The following is a 21,661-nucleotide window of genomic DNA, read 5'->3' on the forward strand; positions in this document are numbered from 1 at the left end:
GGATTGCTTGCATATCAAGGATTAAAGAATGTAAAGTTTATTGTTTAAATCATTGACTTCCTATGGTGACTTTTAAGAAGTAATTGACACATTTTCTTCATTAGATTCTGCTAATGGAATGAATCCAAGTAAAATGGATAAAGCTCCAGAGGTTTCCAAAAAAGCTTTCATGGGTGAATTATTGCTTCCACCTACTACTTCTACTCCTACAACTGTTGCCATGACAATAACAACTGATATTCCAGGATTTACACCAGTTGATGCTTTGAAATTCTCATGCCCCACCATTACCCAATCACTTCTAACAACAATGAATAAACCTGCTCCCAAAGCTATCACCACTACCACCAACTCATGCCAGGTTTCTGCTGTGGTTAGTGCACAAGAAAGTAAACTTAACAAAGGGTCAGAAATGAGTGTGTCTGCCTGTACTGGGACTTCTTCAACTCCAAACACAAGTTTTAACCTTTCGGGTACAATGACTGTAATCCCAACAGGAATTAGCACCACAACATCTTCATCTGTCAGCATACCTGAGTTTAAGCCAGTGTTTGGTTTGCCAGTCACGCAGCAGACTACTATTGTATCAGCCCCACTGAGTTCGATTATGTCACTTACTACACCCGTAAGCTTGGCAGCACCAGTAACAGCAAGTTCTGCAGCCTCGATCATTCCATTCAAGCCTGTGTTTGGAAACTCTGTGACACCTACAACTGCGACGACCACATCGGCACCTTTTAATTTTGGCCAGTCAGTTCAAGCGAAAATTAATAATGAAGCCCCTCCTCCCACAGCTACAAAATCAAATTCTTCTCTGTTCCAATTTGGAGCTTCCAGTGCATTAACAAGTTCAAACATTGAAACCGAAGTGAAGAACTCAAAAGCTGCAATTAGTTTTGGCTTAAATGAAACTGTTTCTGCAAAACAAAATATAGCTCCTACTGCAAGCAACAACCTATCAAGCCAGCAGCAATTTCAGTTTGGTTCAAACCCGTCAACAACAACAACAACAACAACGACGACTACTGCTGCATCGAGCTCTGTGTTCCAATTTGGGAAGACTTCTATAGATGCCACTGCAACATCAGCTGGCCCTCCAGCTCCTGCCTTTGGACAGCCAAACGTAGTTACAAGCCAGGCGTCAACAAGCATTGCAGCTACTTCAAATTTATTTGGGAATTTTACTGCTGCAGTGTCGGCACCTTCAACCACTTCAAGTGTTCAGCTCGTACATACATTTGGAAACTCAGGAAAGACATCCCTGTTTAGTAATGCCACAAGCACACCTCCCTTTGGGGGCATGACAGCCCAGCTGAACTTTGGCGGCACAAGCAGTCAGTCATTATTTGGAGCTAATGCTGCAGCAACTCAACAAACCCCAACTAAGCCCCCTGCCTTTGGCAATATTGTAACTCCCTTCAACTTTGGAGCTACGCCTGTCAACCCAACCTTTCAGAGTACTACTTCACAGTCTGCATTTGGAACTCCGAGCCAGCCAGTGTTCGGGGGTGTTACAGCTCAGTCTGGATTTGGGCCAACTTCTACACAACCGACTTTTGGTAGCACCTCAGGGGGTTTCTCATTCGGTACAACCACCTCTTCCACTGCTACTCCAATGTTCACTGCTACCAAGAGTTCAAGTACTGGTGCAACTGGTTCAATCTTTGGCTCTGCACAAGGTGCTGGGTTTGGTTCCACAAACACAAACCAGCCAGTCATAACAACCAGTGGTTTCAGTGTTGCTGCCTCAAATCCAAATATAGCTTCAGCTGGCTTCTTTGGTTCAGGTCAGAGTGCATTTTGTGCATCAACCCCTTCTATCCCATTTGCTACTTCCACCCCAACATCATCATCATCATCTCAAAATATGTTTGGATCCTCATTGACTAACCAAGCGACACAGAATCAGAGTACTTCACAGTTCAACTTTGGAGCTGCAAACACAGTTGAGAATAAGTCTACTTTTGGAGGTGAGTGAACCTTTACTCCTGTCCTTATAACATGTTAAATCAGTGAGATGTAACCCCTTGAGGGATTACTATAAACCAGAGACTTTGGAACTATGTTCCATGGGCAAATTTTGCCTGCTGCTTCCCTCCTTCATCTGGTTCACCAGCCTTGGTATTCTGCAATCTATGTAGGGTGTTGCAGGACTACTGATGTTACGATTGAACAGAAAAAATATCATTTTGGGGAGCAGATTGTGGGGGATACAAGGGGCTGCTGGTGCTGGAATCTTGAACAAAACAAAAAGTGGAGGGAATGAACAGGTGATGTTTCATGTTAGAACCCTTCCAGACTGATTATAGTAGCGGGGAGGAAGCTGGAAAAGAACTTGGGGGCAGGGCAAAACCTGCAAGTGATGGGTTTTGTGAATAAATCGATTTGTACCAGCATCTGCAGTTATTTTCTTATACAAGTGATGGGTGGATGCTGCCGAGGAAGGCTTGGTTGGCATATGAGTGACAAGGAGTAGAAATCAAAAGTAGTCAAGAGGGTATCAGATAAGGAGAGAAGATGACTGAAATGTAAAGCTAGAGGGAGGGATTAAAGGTGAAAGGGACGTAGGGGTTGGGGAGGATGAAATAAAGTAGGGTAGTAGGATAAATGGGTGCACACCAAGGGAGGGGATGGTGGGGATATTACTTGACCCAAACATATACCATACTCACAATTTTAAGTAGAGTCAATAGGGGAGATCGCATGTGGAAGGAAGTTGGTATTATGGGTCGGAGCAAAAGGGTTGATGGAAATCTTTTGGGTTGGGTGGGTCAATTGTGAATGGCATGTTGGAGATAGGATTATGATGTGGAAAGGGAGATTGGGGTGAATGTTGAGACTTTCACAGTATATTTGGAATGAGAGTGGCAGGTATGAGGTTGAGAGAGTCGAAGACAAATTAAGTTTAGGAAGCAATGAAGCATCATGTGGGGTAAGTGTGGTGATGGATTGTGAAGGGAGAGGTGTTGCGATTTCAGTGCTGTGAGTGGAGTAAGGGAAATGTTCAGCATGTAAGGCCATGAAGATGGACAATAAAAGCTGCAGTAACTCAGCGGGTCAAACAGCATCTGGAGAAAAGGAATAGGTGATGTTTCATGTTGAGACCCTTCAAGATGAGATCGCAAATGGTGAGGTTGGGTGGTGTGATAGAGTCGTGTTGGGGGCAGGGGAGGGTATGTTGGGTACCTGGTTTGGGGAAGGAGATGGGTAATTTAGGAATGAAGGAATGGGTGAGATGGTAGTGGTTGATCAAGAGTTGGGTGGAAATGAAGATATCAGCAGTGAGATGCATGGATTAAGGATGGTAGTAATCTCCATAATGAAAATTAAATAAGGCACACCTGATGGATCTCTCTCGTGGTGGCTCAGGTAGGATCAGCTTTTACTCTTGCCAACAACGCAGTATTGTACTGAACTCCCTCCATCTGAAAGGATGTGTCTTGTCATATGTAACATACAATAATATGACAGTCTCCCCATTTAAATCGACATAAGCAGTGAAGATAACAAGTCCCCAGCACAAGCTGCAACTCCTAAAAAGGACTATTTCTGATGACATCAGCCTCGTAACTTGAAGTACTGCATAGGTTATGGTTGAGGGTGTGCCTGGGTCCTTGATACTTGAGGGAGTGCCAAGGACTGTGCTTGTTGGAAGCTGGCATGAATTACAATCTCAAAGAGCTCTTGAAGAGCTGGTGAGGGCACAACGCAATGCATCCCGGCCGAGATCTTACTCTTGTAAGAAGAAGGCATACATATATCAACTGGGGGAATTCCTGCGTAACGCTGGGAAGGCTGGCAGATTTTGTTGGCAAACAAGGAGAAAGTATATCCTGATTCCTATCTTGGGGTTAAAATAAGGCATTGAACATATCAACGGTACTGGTGAAAATATTGAAATTGAGGGACAATATGTAAATCACCATTGAGAGACAGCTGAATCAAGGCCAGCTAAATGATTTAAAAGACATATTTTATCGAATTGGAGTTTTTTGCAGCATGTTCAATGAACCTTGCAAAACTCATATAATCTATATAAAAAATAGATACACAGTAATAATGCAGCAGGGTCTTTGGAGAAAATTGATATGTGACATTTTGGATCAGGACCTTTCTTCAAAGTGAAAGGGTGGGGGGGGGGGGGGGAGGTGGAACTGGGGAGGCGAGAAAAAAACCCAGGAAAATCAAGACTGGCAACCGATGACCTCAGGCAGAGTGCTTCCCAGGTAGGCACATCTACAAACACTCCCCTCGAGATCACACCTTCCCTAAAGCAAAAATAGGTATCAGGGAACCACCCTGCCTGAGCACATATGTTACTGGCCCTGATTTATTGTAGTCTGATCTCATCTCCAATTCTTTTCTCTTACACCCCCCCCCCCACACACACTACTTTGCCTGAAGGGTCCCAAACTGAAAAGTCACCTATCCTTTTTCTTCGGAGATACTGCCTGATACACTGAGTTACTCCAGCACTTTGTGTCTATCTTTGGTATAAACCAGCATCTACAGCTCCTTATTATATAATTTAAATGTGTTTGATCAGAATAGCAGTTCCCAAGGGATCCTAAGGGAGGTGGTGTATCTAAGATAGGGACATAGTTTCCACTTGCGTGTGGAATAAAGTAATGTTTCTTTCTCGGTTTTTAACTCAATTTAGCATCCCCATCACATTGTAAGTTTTTTTTTATCATTTGTATTCTGTTTTGTGATAAAGTATCAATTTCTGGCATATTTTCTCCCCCTGTGTAACACTTGGTTTTTGCCAAAATTGGAATGAATAACCTGACTGCGTGGGTGAACTTGGTCTGATTCTATGTCCAGACTAATGAGTAACTAACCATCACAATGGCTAAAACGATTTTTAAAGCTATCACCTGTTATCTAAACAATAGGAAATTGCATTCACATGTACACTGATAATTATTTAAATTTTGTAATCTGGTTCATAATCTGGGAGGGCGGGGTTGAAGAGATTGACTAAAATTGCTTGGTAGGCTGAACACCATTCTGTTCATACAGATTTGTTAGGAAAAAGCTGCAGATGCTGGTTTAATTCGAAGGTAGACACAAAATAGTTAAATGAGTCTTTATAAACATCCTTTTGATCATAAAAAAAGCATTTTACTACTGGGTCACTTTTTTCATTCATTTAAAATCATTTGTTGCTTTGTGTTAAGCCTTTTTTAGCATCAAATGTAAGGATTCATAAATTGAAACATGGGTTTGAAGGAAAGCTATTGGAAATCTTTCTCCAGAAGAATTCTATTCTGTTTAAGCTGACCTTTAAAGTTTTAGCTCCTGAACATTCAGTTACTTTAACATAGTTATTTTAACATTGTCCCATAGATTTGTTATTTTTGTTAGCTTCAACTTGCTTATTCTCCCTCTCTATTGCTTAACCCCCCTCTCTAACTCCAGGTCCCTCAGGTCGGCCGACTTGGGGCTATTCACTATCCCGCGGTCTAGGCTTAAGCTCAGGGGTGACCGCGCTTTTGCGGTTGCAGCTCCTAGACTGTGGAACAGCATCCCTCTCCCCATCAGAACTGCCCCCTCCATCGACTCCTTTAAGTCCAGGCTCAAAACTTATTTCTACTCCCTAGCGTTTGAGGCTCATTGAGGAGGCGCTGTGAACTATTTGCGTGCTACTTACTGTATGTTTCTTTTTTTTTTCCATTGGAACCTAATCAGATGTACAGCACTTTGGTCAACGTGGGTTGTTTTTAAATGTGCTATACAAATAAAATTGACTTGACTTGACTTGACTTATTCCAATGAATACTAAATGGAATAGAAAGGTGACAAAGAATATTTCAGTAGCGAATAGTTTATTTTTCTACATCGCCTTATGTGCACAGAATTCCTCAATTCCTTCAAAGAATTCAAACCGGTTCCACATGGTCGGCTGCTCTGGAAGGTTAGATCGCATGGGATTCAAGGAGAGATAGCTGAATGGATAGAAAATTGGCTTCATGAAAGGAAGCAGAGGGTGATGGTGGAAGGTTGCTTCTTGGACTGGGGGCTTGTGACTAGTGGTGAGCCTCAGGTTTCAATGCTGGGCCCGTTACTGTTTGTCATCTATATCAATGATTTGGATGAGAACATACACGGCAAGATTAGCAAGTCTGCAGATGATACAAAAGTGGGTGGTTTTGCAGATAGTGAAGATGGTTGGGAAAAATTGCAGCAGCATCTTAATCGATTAGCCAGGTGGGCTGAGGTATGGTTTCACCAAAGGGTGGTTGCAATCTGGAACATGCACTGCCGGTGAAGTTTGTAGGGGCAGGTATTCTCAACATTTAAGAGCACCTGAACAAGCATTTGAATTGCCAAGATATAACAAGACTCTTGGCCAAATCCCGGCACATGGGACCGTTTCATGGTTGGCATGACTATGGTGGGCCAGGGTGACTGTTTCTGTGCTCTCCGACTGTTGGAAGCAACTACAGATGCTGGTTTACACCGAAGATAGACAATATGCTGGAGTAACTCATTGGGACAGGCAGCATCTCTGGATAGATGGAATGGGTGACATTTCGGGTCGTGACCCTTTTAGACCCTAAACGTTACCCATTTCTTCTATCCAGAGAAGCTGCCTGCCCGCTGAGCAACTCCAGCATTTTGTGTCTATCTCTCCAACTCTAATCACCTTGAATGGTCATAATCAAATTTACACAAAGCAGTCATTAGAGCTTAATTTAACAGATTCTATTTCCAAGCCAACATAATTTTGATGGCTCTGTTTGTTTGTAACTCTTAAAAGCTGAACCACGTCACAGTTTGATAGCTGTAAGATTGCACTGCAGTGTTTACTAGCTTAATACAATCCAGCTCCATTATAGAAATGTATCAATGAGCTGTAAAAATTGTATTAGACCATTGAACCTCCCTCAAGGTGCTGTAAATATGATAAAGTGTAAATGCATTTTTTATTTTAAGCAAAATACATTGTTGCTGGTGACGGACACCATTTTGTTTCATTAGGAATCAACTTTGGAACTCCCAGTTTGAATTTTGGAACTGGTAAGTTCATGAACTACAGTACAGTGTTCTGTAAGCTTTAGCGGCTCACTATTCTAGCAATGAGAGACTTGCAAGCAAAAAGAAATGTGCACTTTGGGAAATCTTTTTGACGTATTTCTAACACCTCTGCTCCAGCAAGACAAGTTGCTTAATAAATACAGCATAGATGTCAGCAACTGCAACTTCTATAGAAGTTGCAGTTGCTAACATCTTTAGCTGCTGAATCGGCAGTTGCTTTTCATTTAACACGGGTCGCAGGTTCAGCTGTGCAGCATGTGAACGCAAGTGACAGGATGAATTTGAATACATGAGGATGAAACGTTCTCCCCTTTATGATTGTGTTTCATATTAGATACTGATTTATTGCAAAATCATGTTTATAATAGTTGGCTTTCATTGCATTATTGTTGTATGTGCCTGAATTCCCCAAAGAGAATCAGTTGGTTCCATATAAGTGTAAGCAGAAACATAGAAAATAGGTGCAGATGTAGGCCATTTGGCCCTTCGAGCCAGTATCAATATGATCATGGCTGATCATCCAAAATCAGTACCCCGCTCCTGCTTTTTTCCCATATCCTTTGATTCCGTTAGCCCGAAGAGCGAAATCTAACTCTCTTGAAAACATCCGGTAAATTGGCCTCCACTGCCTTCTGTGAGAGAGAATTCCACGGATTCACAACTCTCTGGGTGAAATAATTTTTCGTCATCTTGGTCCTAAATGGCCTACCCTTATTCTTAAACTGTGACCCCTGGTACTGGACTCCCCCAACATCGGGAACAGTTCCTGCATCTAGCCTGTCTAATCCCTTAAGAATTTTATGTTTCTATAAGATCCCCTCTCATCCTTCTAAATTCCAGTGAATACATGCCCAGTTGACCCATTTTTTCCTCGTATGTCAGTCCTGCCATCCCAGGAATTAACCTGGTGAACCTATGCTGCACTCCTTCAATAGCAAGAATGTTCTTCAAATTAGGTGACCAAAACTGCACACAATACTCAAGTGTGGTCTCACCAGGGCCCTGTAGAACTGCAGTGGGACCTCCTTGCTCCTATACTAAAATCCTCTGACTATGAAGACCAACATGCCATAAACAAAGGTAAGAAGTGAGAGTGCTGCATCATATAGGGAGTGAATCATCCCCTGACATCTTGAACCATCCATTTTCAGATAACAAAAATGTGGCAGAATATTCATGTGCCTGGATAAATGCAGCTTGATCAAAATTCAAGTTGCTTAAAGCCAGAGAACAAAGCAGAATATTTGATTGACACCTTAGCTATCATCTCAAACATTCACTTCCTCCACTATAGGTAAGTAGTGGTTACACAGTGTGCCAAATACACTGCAGTTGCTTACCTAGGTTTGTTGCACAACAATTCCCAAACCCATTATACAGGAGCGTCAAGGACAGCACGCACAAGAAAGTAGCATCATCTGCTCATTTCCATTAAATCACAAATTATCCACATTAAAAATATAAATCTTGTCCTCCATTGAGTCTAATTCATGGAACTACCATATTACACTATAGACAGCATTTTCCAAATTAATTGGTGGTTCAAGAAGACAGCTCATCAGCACTTCAAGAGGAATCGGGGAGGGACATAGAGCTAAGTGCTCTACTTAAGCTAAGTAGAGTTAAGTGCTAATTACCAGCAGTCATTGGAAGAAATTCTACCTTGATGCAAAGCAGCCATCTGCAGTTCTGGCATTACACTAAGGATTTTGTTAATGGACATTGCTGTCTGCTTGAATACTGAAGTCACATTAAGAATGTAAGGAATAGAAACAGGTGTGGGCCAATTGATCCCTTGTGTCTGCATGCAAGTCAGGAGGATTGTAAATGATCTTGTATATCTTTTAGCCCCCATAATATTCAAAAAATCTATCAATATGTCTTTGGTATACTTATCAACTGAATCTCCACAAACCTGTTTTGGATGAGTTGTGGATGCTGGGCTATGAATGATGAAGGAGATTGTTGGACAATGGGGGAATCGATGATTATTAAGGTCAGGCAGGAAAGTAGAGTTAAGACCAGTGATCAAATCCGTCTTGATCTGATGAATGCAGAAATAAAAATAAAATGTTAGAAACACTCAGAAGGAGTGGCATCTGTTGAAAAATAGTTAATATTTCAGGTTGAGACCCTTCAGCAGTTTTTTTAAAACAATTTTGTGCCATACTAGGCTCAATTAACTTTTGCATTACCTCTCTTTATCCTGAAACTAAAAATGTCAGCCAGTTCACAGGGCTGTTCCATTCTGTGCAGGCAGACATTGTTTGAAAATGAATGTCAATTTAAAATTACATTTTAATAAATTCCTTGGTCAGGACAATACATTCTATCTTGCATTAATTAACCCATGACGTGAAGATATCAATTTGGTTGTATTAATGTTCGAATAGCTGGCTGCTCTCTGATTAATTTCAAGGAATTAAAACCTTTCAGTTGATCGAGAAGATTTAGATTCTTCATCCCACAGCTCCGCTCTTGCTCCCCCTCCCCCCACTCGTAACAAGGACAGAATCCCCCTCGTTCTCACCTTCCACCCCACCAGCCCTCTATCTTCCTGTCTCCACCTATATCCTTCCTTTGTCCCGCCCTCCTGACATCAGTCTGAAGAAGGGTCTTGACCCGAAACGTCGCCCATTCCTTCTCTCCCGAGATGCTGCCTGACCTGCTGAGTTACTCCAGCATTTTGTGAGAAGATTTAGCGCACAGTTTAGATATCATCTGACAATGCAAATGCACTTATTTGTGCATCACAGAATCTTACGGACAATGCCATCTTTTTCATCCTGTAAACTGATTTATTTTTTTAGTTTAGAGATAAAACGCGGAAACAGGCCCTTCGGCCCACCGAGCTCTCACCGACCAGTGATCCTCCACATTAACACTATCCTACACACACAATAGGGGCATTTTACATGTATACCAATCCAATTTACCTGTACGTGGGAGGAAACCGAAAATCTTGGAGAAAACCCATGCAGGTCATGGGATCTTAAATCAATTTCAAATACTTTGTATGAATACACTGTCAATGCAGATATGGAATAACAATCCAAACCTGGTGGTGCACATATATCTGATGAGTGAGTTCCTTTATTAAATACTTTTATGAAAAATGTGCTTTTCTGCAAAGTTAATGACTATCAGAATCGTTATGTGACAAATTGAGCTGTTTTAATTTGTTCAACAGATTCTGTCTGTATTGTAACTTTGCACCTTTCCTCTTTAGTTTGGTATGTTTCGCTGCTATTAGGAAGTGGGGGGGCTTGTGTTGGTAGGGAATGCTTTGCATAGCCAATAATCTTTATTTAGTTATTTTCCCTGTTAATCCTTTGGAATTAGCAGGAAATGTAGATCTTATGGACCTTGAGCAGAAGAATGTTCCCATGATATTCTATCTTTGTTATGGTATTTTAGTTTGTCAAGAGTATTGAGGTACAATGAAAAGCTTTTTTTGTTTGGGTTAGAGATATTGTGTGGAAATACACCCTTCGGCCCACGAGTCCGCACCGACCAGCGATCCCCGCACATTAACAATATCCCACACACACTAGGGACAATTTACATCAAACCAATTAACCTACGTCTTGTACGTTTTGGAACGTGGGTGGAAACTGAAGATCTTGGAGAAAACCCACGTAGGTCACGGGCAGAACATACAAACTCCGTACAGACAGCACCTGTAGTCAGGGTCTCTGGCGCTGTAAGGCAGTAACTTTACCACTATGCCACCATGCTGCCCGTTGTGTGCTATCCAGTCAGTGGAAAGACTATACATGATTGCAATTGAACTTGTACAGATACAGGATAAAGGGAATAATGTTTGGTGCAAGATAAAGTCTGATTAAAGATAGTCTGAGGATCTCCAATGAGGTATATGGTAGGTCAGGGCATTTCTCTAGTTGGTGATAGGATGGGATGGTTCAGTTGTCTGATAACAGCTGCGAAGAAACTGTCCTTGAATCTGGGGGTATGTGTTTTCACGTGTCTGTACCTCACCTGATGGGAGAGGGAGTATCCTGGGTGAGACATCCATGATTACGATGGTGGCCTTGCCGAGGCAATGTGAAGTGCAGATGGAAGCAAGGTTATTTTGCTTTGATATGGCGCTGTTTGCTTTAGCACTATTTATGTTTGAGAAGTATGTTCACTTCGTAATATTCAAATAGACAAAAAAACTATTACCTTAAATTTCAATAATGACAAAGTGACCAATAGTGGAAATGTTTTTTCCATTTTTAATATATTCATGCCCAATGAAATTCTACCAGAATTGATAGAAAGTGTTACCATGTCAGTTTCCAAAGCTCGATTGTTCCAGGGTGTCTGGTGCTTTTGCACAAGGAGCAATAATTTGGAATGAGCATCATGGGTAGGATAAGGATTTGGAAATGTATTACTTCAAATAGATTTGGGACACAGGTTATGTTAGCATCATGAGGGGAATACAAAGTATTAATGCAATTAGTCTTTTTCCAAGATCGGGGAATTGAGAACTAGAGGATGTAGGCTTACAGTGCGAGGAGAAAGATTTAATAGGAAATTCAGTTTTAATAGGAAATTCAGTTTTAATAGGAAATTCAGTTTTAATAGGAAATGATTAAATAGGAAATTCAGTCTGAAGAAGGGTCTCGACCCGAAACGTCACCCATTCTTTCTGTCCAGAGATACTGCTATTGCGCTGAGTTACTCCAGCATTTTGTGTGTACCTAAGATTTAATCGGATCCTGATGAGCAATTTTTTCATACTGAGAGTGATGGGTATATGGAACGAGTTGCCGGAGGAATTAGTTGAGGCACAATCAAAAGACATTTGGACTGGTGCATGAATAGGAAAGGTTCAGAGGGATATGGGCCAAAGGCAGGCAAATTGAACTAGCTTAGTTGGGGCAGTTTGGTTGGCATGGATGAGTTGGGCCAAAGGTTCTGTTTCCATGCTGTATAACTCTATGGTGCTATAATTCTACATCTGTGCTGATGGTGAAAGAGCCAACTTAATCCCATAATGGAGTATTTGGGCCATAATTCTGATGTTCACAGCATTTCAACTGTATGTCAAATGCTTTTCTAAAATGTGCCGAGCCATTCTGCCTCAACCAGCCTTCAACACCCCTATAACAAGCTAATTCTTTGTCCTGTTCTTTCAAATCTGTATCTCGTATTTGACTACTTTGCTAAAGGAAATGGGAATATCATATTTTCAGCAACTCAGTTCGTCTGCCTTTTCCTCCTCTATTTCAATGGAAACAACCCCAGTTATGCAATCTTTCCATGTATCTAAAATGTCCCAGTCCTGGCAAAATCTTTGCAAAGATATTCTGCGCCCTCTTGTGTAATCACATGTTTCCTGCCATGGTGCCCAGAACTGTAAAAAATACCTTGTGACATCATTTCGTCACTCCCCTGGAACAATAGTTTATGTTTGGCTCAACAGTTTTGAGCATGGTTTGGTGTGCCCTCGGAAGCCCCACTCTGGGTTTGACGGCCTCGGCTCTGCTCTGCAACTGAAGGCAGTGGACTGAGATAATGGAAACTTCCATCACGTTGTTGCCTCTGGGCCCTCTTCATGGCCAGCTGACCTTTCGCCTTGCCCTTTCTGATATCCTCCTTATCAGTCAGCAACCAGGGACCCTGACCATCGACAGCAGTCTTCCAGTTGCCAATAATTACGATATGTCCTTTTATAGAAGGAAGAAATGTAATAACTGCAACTGTGCTCAAGCAATGGCCCAACTAGTGTTGTTTATGTTTCTAATGTAACCTCTGGTTTTGTGCCTCAACAAATAAAGCATTTTGCCTGCCTTTTGAACCGTATTAGTGATCTGTTCTGCCTCCAAGGATCTGTGAATGTACTGTTCAAGGACCCTATGTTTCTTCACATCACTTAATATCCTCCCATTTGTGGGATATATCTTACCTTGTTTCATTTTGCTGAATTAGTTATTTCACTCTTCAGTTGCAAATGTCAGCCATTTAATCTGAGCTGAGGAATTTTGTTATCGTTGGTTGTGAATTTTTGGAATTATTCTCCCTCGAGAGCTAGAATCCATCATTGTGTGCATTAAAAGTGGAAATGATTAGAATGTTGGACTTTGAGAGAATCATGAGATCAGCAGGAAAGTCATTACTTTGTTGAATGATGTAAAAAAGGGAATAAATACTTGGAGGAAGCGGCAAGATAGTGGGATTGGAAAGTAGAAAATCTGCAACTGCAGTTTTCAAATGGATATTTTAGTACTAGTCACTATTTCTGCATAAAGTAGATATTTAACAGCTGCTCCCATTGTTCTGTTATTCTTCCAGCGACTACTGCACCTGGGTTTGGACAGAGTACTCCAACTGCAAATTTTTCCTTTGGGACCACTAATACTCCAGCATCAAACTTTGGGAGTCCAGGAACAGGCACAGCAGCAACATCAGCTTTTGGTGAGAAAATCCACCATTTTGTTTGTGTAATTAGAAACTCTGTTCATTTTCAGGATGTAGCTGACATTTGTAATTACTGACTGTTTTTAGTTGTCCTGTAAATGGTGTCGAGCCATTGAACCGCGACACTAATTGGTGTAGATTTGATGCTGTTTGGTGGTTTGCTAGTCCATTCAAGGGCGTTTCTTTCATTAACCACATTAGTAAAAGCAAGTGTGGGTTCGGTCTGCACGTCGTTTGGTTTTAAAACTTCCAGCATTAGTGAAATATCGGTCAAGTTTTGACATTTTGACCTTCATTTTATTTTTGAATCATTTATTTGCAGTTTGTATTTGATTTGTTTGATCTGAATCTGTATTCTGAATTTAGTCTCATACCTAATGATGCTGCTTTATTCCTTTAGGCAGGAATCAAACTGCGATGAAACAATTAAACATGAGTTCATGGAACTTAGGATCACTTACGAGTTCACTTAGGATAGACATAAGGTTAAAAAGTAGGACCTCAAAGGTAGTCATCTCAGGATTACTCCCGGTGCCATGTGTTAGCGAGGGTAGGAATAGGAAGGTAGAACAGATGTATGCATGTCTCAGGAGTTGGTGCAAGGTTTCAGATTTGTCTATTGGGATCTCTTTTGAGTTCGGGTGAACTGTACAAGAGGGACAAGTTGCACCTGAGCTGGAAGGAGATCAATATATTTGCAGAGAGGTTCTTTAATCAGGAGGGTTTAAATTTGATTGGCAGGAGGGATGGCAACAAGAGCAGGATGTCAGTGAATGGTGGGACTGATAAGAAGGTAGAAATTATGAACTGTAAATCTCAAATGAAATACAGGCAGGAAGAGACTAAAGAGTATGCTGAAACTGAAGGAGTTGTGTGTGTTTATTTCAATGCAAGGAGTATTATGGGTAAAGCAGCTGAACTGGGAGCCTAGATCAGTGCTTGGGACCATGGTATTGTGGCATTACGGAGACTTGGTTGCAAGGGGGGCACGACTGGCAGCTCAACCTTCTAAAGTTTTGATGTTTCACATGTGATAGAAAGGGAGGTATGAGGTGAAAAATAAGATGAACCAGACAGATGAAAAAATGTCATTCTGATTTCTAGTGTTGCTGTTGTACTTCAGGAGACAAATAAAGGAAATCTTTCAAATGTTTTTTACAGGGAGACACAAAGTTGAATAGAATTAAGAACTTGGGTTATCCTTGTGTTCTATGTGATTCTAATCTGAACTGATATGTTGTGGCAGTTCAGATGACATGACAACAGATCCCCACTTTAAAAAAATATATGTAGTTATTGTAATAGGAGAAGCTGGTAGCTTATCCTTATCATTCACGGAATATTAAGCCATATTAATTTTCAGAAAATAACTACATTGTGGTAAATGATCATTTTTAAGCCCCTATATGTTTTAGATGAGAGGATTTGTACTGGAGTCAAAACATAGCACGGAAATAGGCCCTTCGGCCCAACTCTTCCAAGCTGACCAAGATTCCCATCTAAACTAGCCCCATTTCCTCTTTGTTTGCACTTTTGTCAGAGGAATAGTGCTCTATTGTCTCACATACCCATGCTCTTTGCATGTGGAATTTTTAAAACATCATATAGCTTTACTCTTGTAATTCACAAAATGGGTCAAAAATGTGAATGCATTGACCAGCTGCAATAAAATACTGGAAATTAACAACATCTTGAATGCATTTATGAGAGGAAAACAAGTTGTGCCTTTGTGGCAATGGTTATACTTGGATTGCTCAATCTTTGCTGAGTTATCTTTCAATTGTTCTGTCTGTGCTCTACTTTGTTCCTTTATCCATTGTCTCTGGTTGTACTCTCCTAAGTCATTATGTATAAGGAACAAAAAGGCACAGCACTCTTGTCAGGAGACGGAAGTAATATCTAGGAATGTTTCGGGTCTAGGAGGAAGAATTTCCACATGTTATTAACCATCCAACATCAATTCTTTCTCAGCAGCAACACCGGCCTTTTCTATAGGAGCTGGATCTCGATCTACTGGAGGCAGACAGAGATTGCAGGCTAGACGGCAGCACATACGGAAGCGATAGACATTTGGGAATGTGAATAGTGCAAGTGAACATTACATGTTGACTATTCTGAAACAATTACCACTTTTTACTTTTGTACCCTAAACAACGCCAGTCGTGGACCTGCAGTCAACTGACCTCAAAAGATGACAATATATACTTGAGAAAAATTCTGTTTAAATTTAGGTCTTTTTTTCTGGGCTTGAACTGTCAGAACAAATGGCTTATGGCTGCTGAAAAAAAAATTGCTGCAACAGTGCGAGTAGCTCATTGGACTACAGTGAAGTCCATGTCTTAAGTTTGTACACTTTTTTCAAATCTAACCCATTGCAGAATGGTGATCTGAGTTTGGTTCAGGGTACAGCAGTAATGGGTGACACGAAAGCAACAAACATAGCTTTACTTGAAATTTTCTATTTTAAAGGTTGCTGTAAGATGCGATTTGAAAACCTTTCTGAACTGACCCTTTTTTGTACATACTGCTGCACTTCCTTTTTTGGGAGGGGAGGGGTTGGGGGGAATAATTTAAGGGCACAATTCCCTGTACCAGCACCATTTTTCTGTGGTGTCTGTGTCAAAAGGCAAACTGAACTGGAGGCAGATGTTAAATTCTTTTCATCCCTTTTCCCCTTTCCTTGAAAACACTTATTCAGTTTGAATATTTCTGGCAAGAAATCTAAACCTTTCTGTAACCACCTTTTTGTTTTTGGGCTAAGAAATTGTTAACGCTGTGAGTTTCTTCTCAACATCTTTTGCTAAGCTACCTACCTCTCCTTTTTTTTCCTCTCCTGTGAGTGGATTTTAAGACTGTTGTTTAGTTGGGTAAGGGAAACAAAACCAAATTGCTTTCCTTTCCGTACTCCTCTTTCCTCCCTTTCTCCCCCCACTCCCCAGAGCTGTCAGTTTTTTTACATACAGTAATGTTATCAGTGTTTGCTTGTATATCTCATGTCTTTACTCAGTGAATCGAGTTTGGAGGAAAAATGTCAATGTATGTGTGGCGGCATGTTAGTAATGCCGGATCTGGCTGGTTCATTGGATATATGTTAATCTGACTCTTGCTAATCTGTGATAGTGTTTTGCTCTATAATTGCGTGACACATTGAGCAGTGTTCTCTGGAGAAATGGCAGTCATGACTAGTTTTGGAGGTGGTTCCCACTGTACAGTGTAGGACTCTCAGAAAACATATTTCAGAAGTCTGGTGCTATAATGTTTAAAGAAAAAATACAAATTACTTCAGCTTATACCAAAATTTTGGCTGGCATTGTTGAGAATTGTACGTGTATACTATGTATATTTTAATCGCAACTAGATATTTGCATCTTATTTTGGGTGCAGCTCTGAAATGTGCCTATTTTAATTTAATTTTTATTTTTAAATCAAATTTTTTTTTTTAAGTGATTAATCAACCTTTTTGAATAATCTTTAGTGTCTTTAGATTGAATTAGAAGGAATAACAAAGTTGGGTATAATTGCATCAGATAGTACTTTCTACAACTGGTGGGACACTGCAGAAAGAGTTATAGAAACTCTTTATCAACTCTTGCCACAATAGTCTTCTATGAGTAGAGCTTCGAAGTTCCATCTAACCAGCCTAGAGATTATTCTACAGTTTATATGCCCAGGTTATGACATCTGATTTATTTTTTGAAAACTGGATATTTTATTTTTAGTGAGTCTTGTTCCATAAGCATGAGCAGGGCTTAGTTATTGTGAACCAGAATTGTGTAGGGTAACCTGCCTCATCCCATAATGGAGACCCTTAAGGCTCCCAAGTTCTGGTGTTCAAATTTCAGGATTGGGTGACTTTCAAATGATTCTATTTTCCCCACTCCCTGTATCCCATAAATAGATTCCATTTTTTTTTTTTTGAGGATGTGTGACCAGACTCCAGGAAGAAGGTTGATGCAGAATGTTTGTGGTTGCTGCAGTGAAATCTGTTCCAATCTCTTGGTGGATAGATGACCATGTGTGAGCTAGAAAAGACTCCGAAGTAGCACAGGGCACAAAGAGGAATACAAATTAACATGCCACACAGATGGATCATTTAACAAGGGCACAATTCTCACCGTTTTTGATGAAATCACTTGGAAATGTTATAAGTTTGAAAGAAGAGGGTGCTGTCTCCATGTGGCGAGAAAACTGGATTCTATAGCACCCTCTGTGTAGTTTATTTCCCCCAAAAGGTGTGTTTGTCTGACCTGCTGGTCCTCCACCCTACCTCCGCCTCTTCTTCCCAGGGTATTTTTCATGTTGCAAACAATATTTAATTGGTAGTGTTCTTCATATTTCCCGTAGGATAAACATCCAGAAATTGAAAAGGCCTTGCATTAGGTAATTTTAGGAGATAGTGCATTCCCTCATCATCTCTGGAATGAGTCACCTCCCTTCTGTGAAGACAGCTTGTGGGGAACTGCACATAATTCATAAAATCAAAGGCAACAGTGGAAGGAGAACAAATGAGGGGAGGGTTTAGGAGGTGGTTGCAGAAGATGAAAAGTTAATATCTCTCTTACAGCACCCGATCGTTGATTGGATATATTATCCATTAGAGGACACTACGATCTAATGACTTATAAATTCATTTTCAGAGAATTTGTATTATTTCCATATGCATGATTTTAAGATATTTCTGCTGGTCCCGAGTGGCCCGGCAGATTGAAGGATCCTCCTCATCCCGGTATAATGGCTGCCATTTTGTGACGTCTGAGTATGAATGTGTGCGAGTGATTGGCAACTTCTAAATTTAGATAAAATTGTTTAAAAAAAAGCAAAATAAATTTTATTTTTATATTTAAGCAAAAACTGCCTTCTACGTTCCTTCAAGCTTGGTTCATTGAGACTTAACGCTACACTGGTTAAATAGTATGATACTTCTGATAAACAAATGTATGTACAAATTGGTTTTTAAATATGAACTATGAAGTTGGTGTGAGTATGTTTTGGAAACAAACCAATGGTGTGTGGAAAAGCAGTTGGGATACTACGATTTTTCTTGCTGAAAGTTGCACATAGGCTGATATACCCATGCCTGTATTTGGGCCAAAACAATATTGATAAAATTTGGATGGCAATTAATTACAAACTTTTTTTTACCTTTTTCTTTTGACAGCTGATAAAAGTTGCTTAATATGTATGTTGATAGGGTTCAAGAATCAGCTGTAATGTTTGTGATAAATCTGTTTCCAGATTTATATGCAGAATGACTGATCTGATCTCTCTGATCATAATGCAGGGCACTGACACTTGAAGTTTCTACTGCATGACAGTTAAAATGAAAATAAGATGGATCAATCAGTTTTATTCATCTGTAGAGAGGGATAAACTAGAATTAGCACCAAGCGTAGAGGCAAATGCTCTTGAGATTTCTGCTGAGGTAGCAGAACACAATTGGTTAGCTTTATGGGTACTCAAGTACTGAAGGGAAAATAAATTACCCATATGTTCTATTTCTAATTGCTGCCCTTTGATATATACTGGAAAGTGCTCTTTGTCTGGATACTGTGTAAACGGAAGAACTCTTTTGGATGTGATGCCAAATTGCCAGGTAGCAATTAATCATCAGGCTTCTGTTTGAAATGGAAGGAAGTGAAATTTTTTATTAAAAAAAACAATTACATTTTCTTTGGTTGTTATCTATTGATTATAAAAAGAATGGTAGTGAAAATGTAACGATGATGTCTTTGCCAACAGCTCATGTTTTCATTCAGTTACATTGGATTAAGATGGTGAATAGTCTGACTTGTAATCAGTGGAATCTCGAGTTATACATGATCAGGCACTAAAATTTTGAAATTAACATCTATTTGGAACAAAAAAAATCAGATTGCTTCTTTACAAAATAAGTGGGTTTTTTTATAAACTTCCCTTTGAGATGCAACTTTCTCCATTGCTTTGCACTTGGCTACTTTTCTCCCAATATTTTCCCTTCAGAAATGTATTCCTTCATGAGGCAAATGTGTTCTTAGACTCCCCAACCCACCCACATTTAACTAATTTAGTTACTCAGGGCCTTCATTTTAAATATCATGAAGCAGTGCGTTTAATAGCTAAATAAATAAATTTAGTGGGGGTATCTCTTACAGTAACTAAAATCTTAGTATACAAATCATTAACATCTCCAATTCATTGCTTAGTATTTTTTGTTTTAGTTGTTCCCGGCTAGGGGTAGCTATGCTGCAACCCCAGAGAGCCAAGTGATCGAGATTGTCCTTATCATTTTCACATGCCCTTCCTCGGGCATGTTTCGTTGGGTGAATGAGAATGGGATTGCACTCAACTATGGTTGCTTTGAACTGCTAACCCTTTCTAGAATGTGCAATGCAAAGTATTAGTGATATGATCTGTGAAAGACTGCATCATGTCAAAATGTTCTCTTCAGAGAAGGAGGAAAAAGGTTGATTTTTAGGTGTTGAGGTGATACTTTCTTGCCAGTTATGCATGCTGCAGTCTTAAATCTGACTTCAGATGTCTCTGTCTCCAAATGTCCACTTTATATTAGCATTAGAACAGTGAATTCAAAAGTTTGGAAACACCAATAGTGTCATTTGTTTTCTGGGGGTCATGTACTCTTAACAAAGTGACAGTCAGGATTTCTTCCCTCCATTCCTTTGGTTATAAAGTTGTTTCTCAGGTTTAACATCTTTAAAATTATAAATGTGTAAATACATTTTATTGCTGCTCAATAAATATGAAGTGGAAGATACAGCTGACATTTGTATTTGGCAGCAAATAGGTCATTTCTAAAAATGATGAGATCATGGGACTAGTAAATGATGTGCACTGGAGAAATTCAATTTAATAGATTATTTACTTGATTTAATTTATGCCCCTTCCTTTTAACGGCACCTCTGCACAATTTATCTTTGGTGAACAAAACATTCTGTGCCACTGATCCTTTTGTCTTTGCTTCTTGCCACAGCGACATACCTGATAGGTACATTCTAAATTCCTTATAATGTCACATGGAATATTTTGCTTAATTGAAGACGGCTCATTACACTAACTTCCTTTCCATTTACCAGATTACTTGAATCAGCGGTTTTAATGTTTTGTTTTGGTTCACATAGATGCATGCTCAGGAGCTCCTTTACAATGTGTTATCATTTGCAGATTTGTTCCCATTCATGGGCACATATCTCAAATTGTAATATTACAAACCCTTAATATGATTTAGCATTTCTGCCACAGAGATAATTAAATTTCAATAGTAATTTCCAAACTCACGGCCAAATAATTACAACTAAACAACAAATGGGTTGGCAGTGGTGGGATGCCGGGTTTGCTGCAAGCTGCTCACTGGGCTCTCGTTTAAGTGAATTTGGAGGTCAATGTAACTGCTTAGTTAAGTGAATTGAAGGACTTGTGCTCATTTATTTCAGTATCTGAGTTGGTTATCTGAATTTAATGCTGATAAAATAGCTTGGAAAGGCCCAAATTTCTCATTTCAATCTATTTTCCAAACAAATGTATCTTGGTTTTTTTCTAACTTTTTGATGGGGAACTTTAATTCCAATGGCAACAAACTCAAGTTGAGGTGCATTGCTTTGGCAATTAAAGAAAAATACTGAGCTCGCTCCTCATAGTTCAAAATGACTTGGAATCATTTTGTGCCCAAGTATCTCCAGCAGAGAATTAACAAGTGACTCCCAGGTCTTCTACATAGTGTCTCTTGAGGAGATAATGATCATTTTATCCCAAAGTGCATGTTTTAATACATGGAAGATTGTTCAGAAATATAAACATAAAGTGAGAATTACTAAAGCATTGTGATCTTGTAACAGTGACTAGATTTCCTTCCCAAATAGAACATTTAATACTCATGAAAGATTTTATCCAAAACTATCACTCGTAGTTTTGTGCATGCCTGTGTTAGATGACAAAGTGAGGTGGAGGATCTGCTGAAAATAAAGAGTGGAACAATCAATGCACAATTGATTTCCGGGGGGGGGGGGGGGGGGGGTATCCATTAAATACTGAAAACTGCAATATAATCCCATTGTTTTTAATATGTTCCCCTTAATTGTTCCTCTCACCAATCAGATGAACTGCCTGGTCTCTATCAGTGCTACTCTTCACTCAGCAAATGTAGGTGACATGGGGCAGTTCAGTCTCAAATTCTGTTTTCCTTTGGGAAAAGTGAAGA

At 40.0% G+C, this 21,661-nt stretch overlaps 1 protein-coding gene across 5 annotated transcripts in view; it reads left to right on the forward strand.

Annotated features, from left to right (window-relative positions):
- The window catches only part of pom121 (POM121 transmembrane nucleoporin), a 92,774-nt gene extending 71,321 nt beyond the window's left edge, over window positions 1-21,453 (forward strand). For 3 of the 5 annotated variants that reach the window (XM_078422444.1, XM_078422440.1, XM_078422443.1), the window contains exons 11-14: window positions 105-1,970; window positions 6,985-7,023; window positions 13,345-13,467; window positions 15,442-21,453. In XM_078422444.1, the coding sequence (XP_078278570.1) occupies window positions 105-1,970; window positions 6,985-7,023; window positions 13,345-13,467; window positions 15,442-15,536 (2,123 nt within the window). In that variant the 3' untranslated portion in view covers window positions 15,537-21,453. The remainder of the gene's footprint in view (window positions 1-104; window positions 1,971-6,984; window positions 7,024-13,344; window positions 13,468-15,441) is intronic. The other 2 variants (XM_078422441.1, XM_078422442.1) reach the window with 2 other exon arrangements.
- Window positions 21,454-21,661: the final 208 nt, after the last annotated feature.

Source organism: Rhinoraja longicauda, chromosome 26 (assembly GCF_053455715.1).
Source record: "Rhinoraja longicauda isolate Sanriku21f chromosome 26, sRhiLon1.1, whole genome shotgun sequence".
NCBI classification, from domain to species: Eukaryota; Metazoa; Chordata; class Chondrichthyes; order Rajiformes; family Arhynchobatidae; genus Rhinoraja; species Rhinoraja longicauda.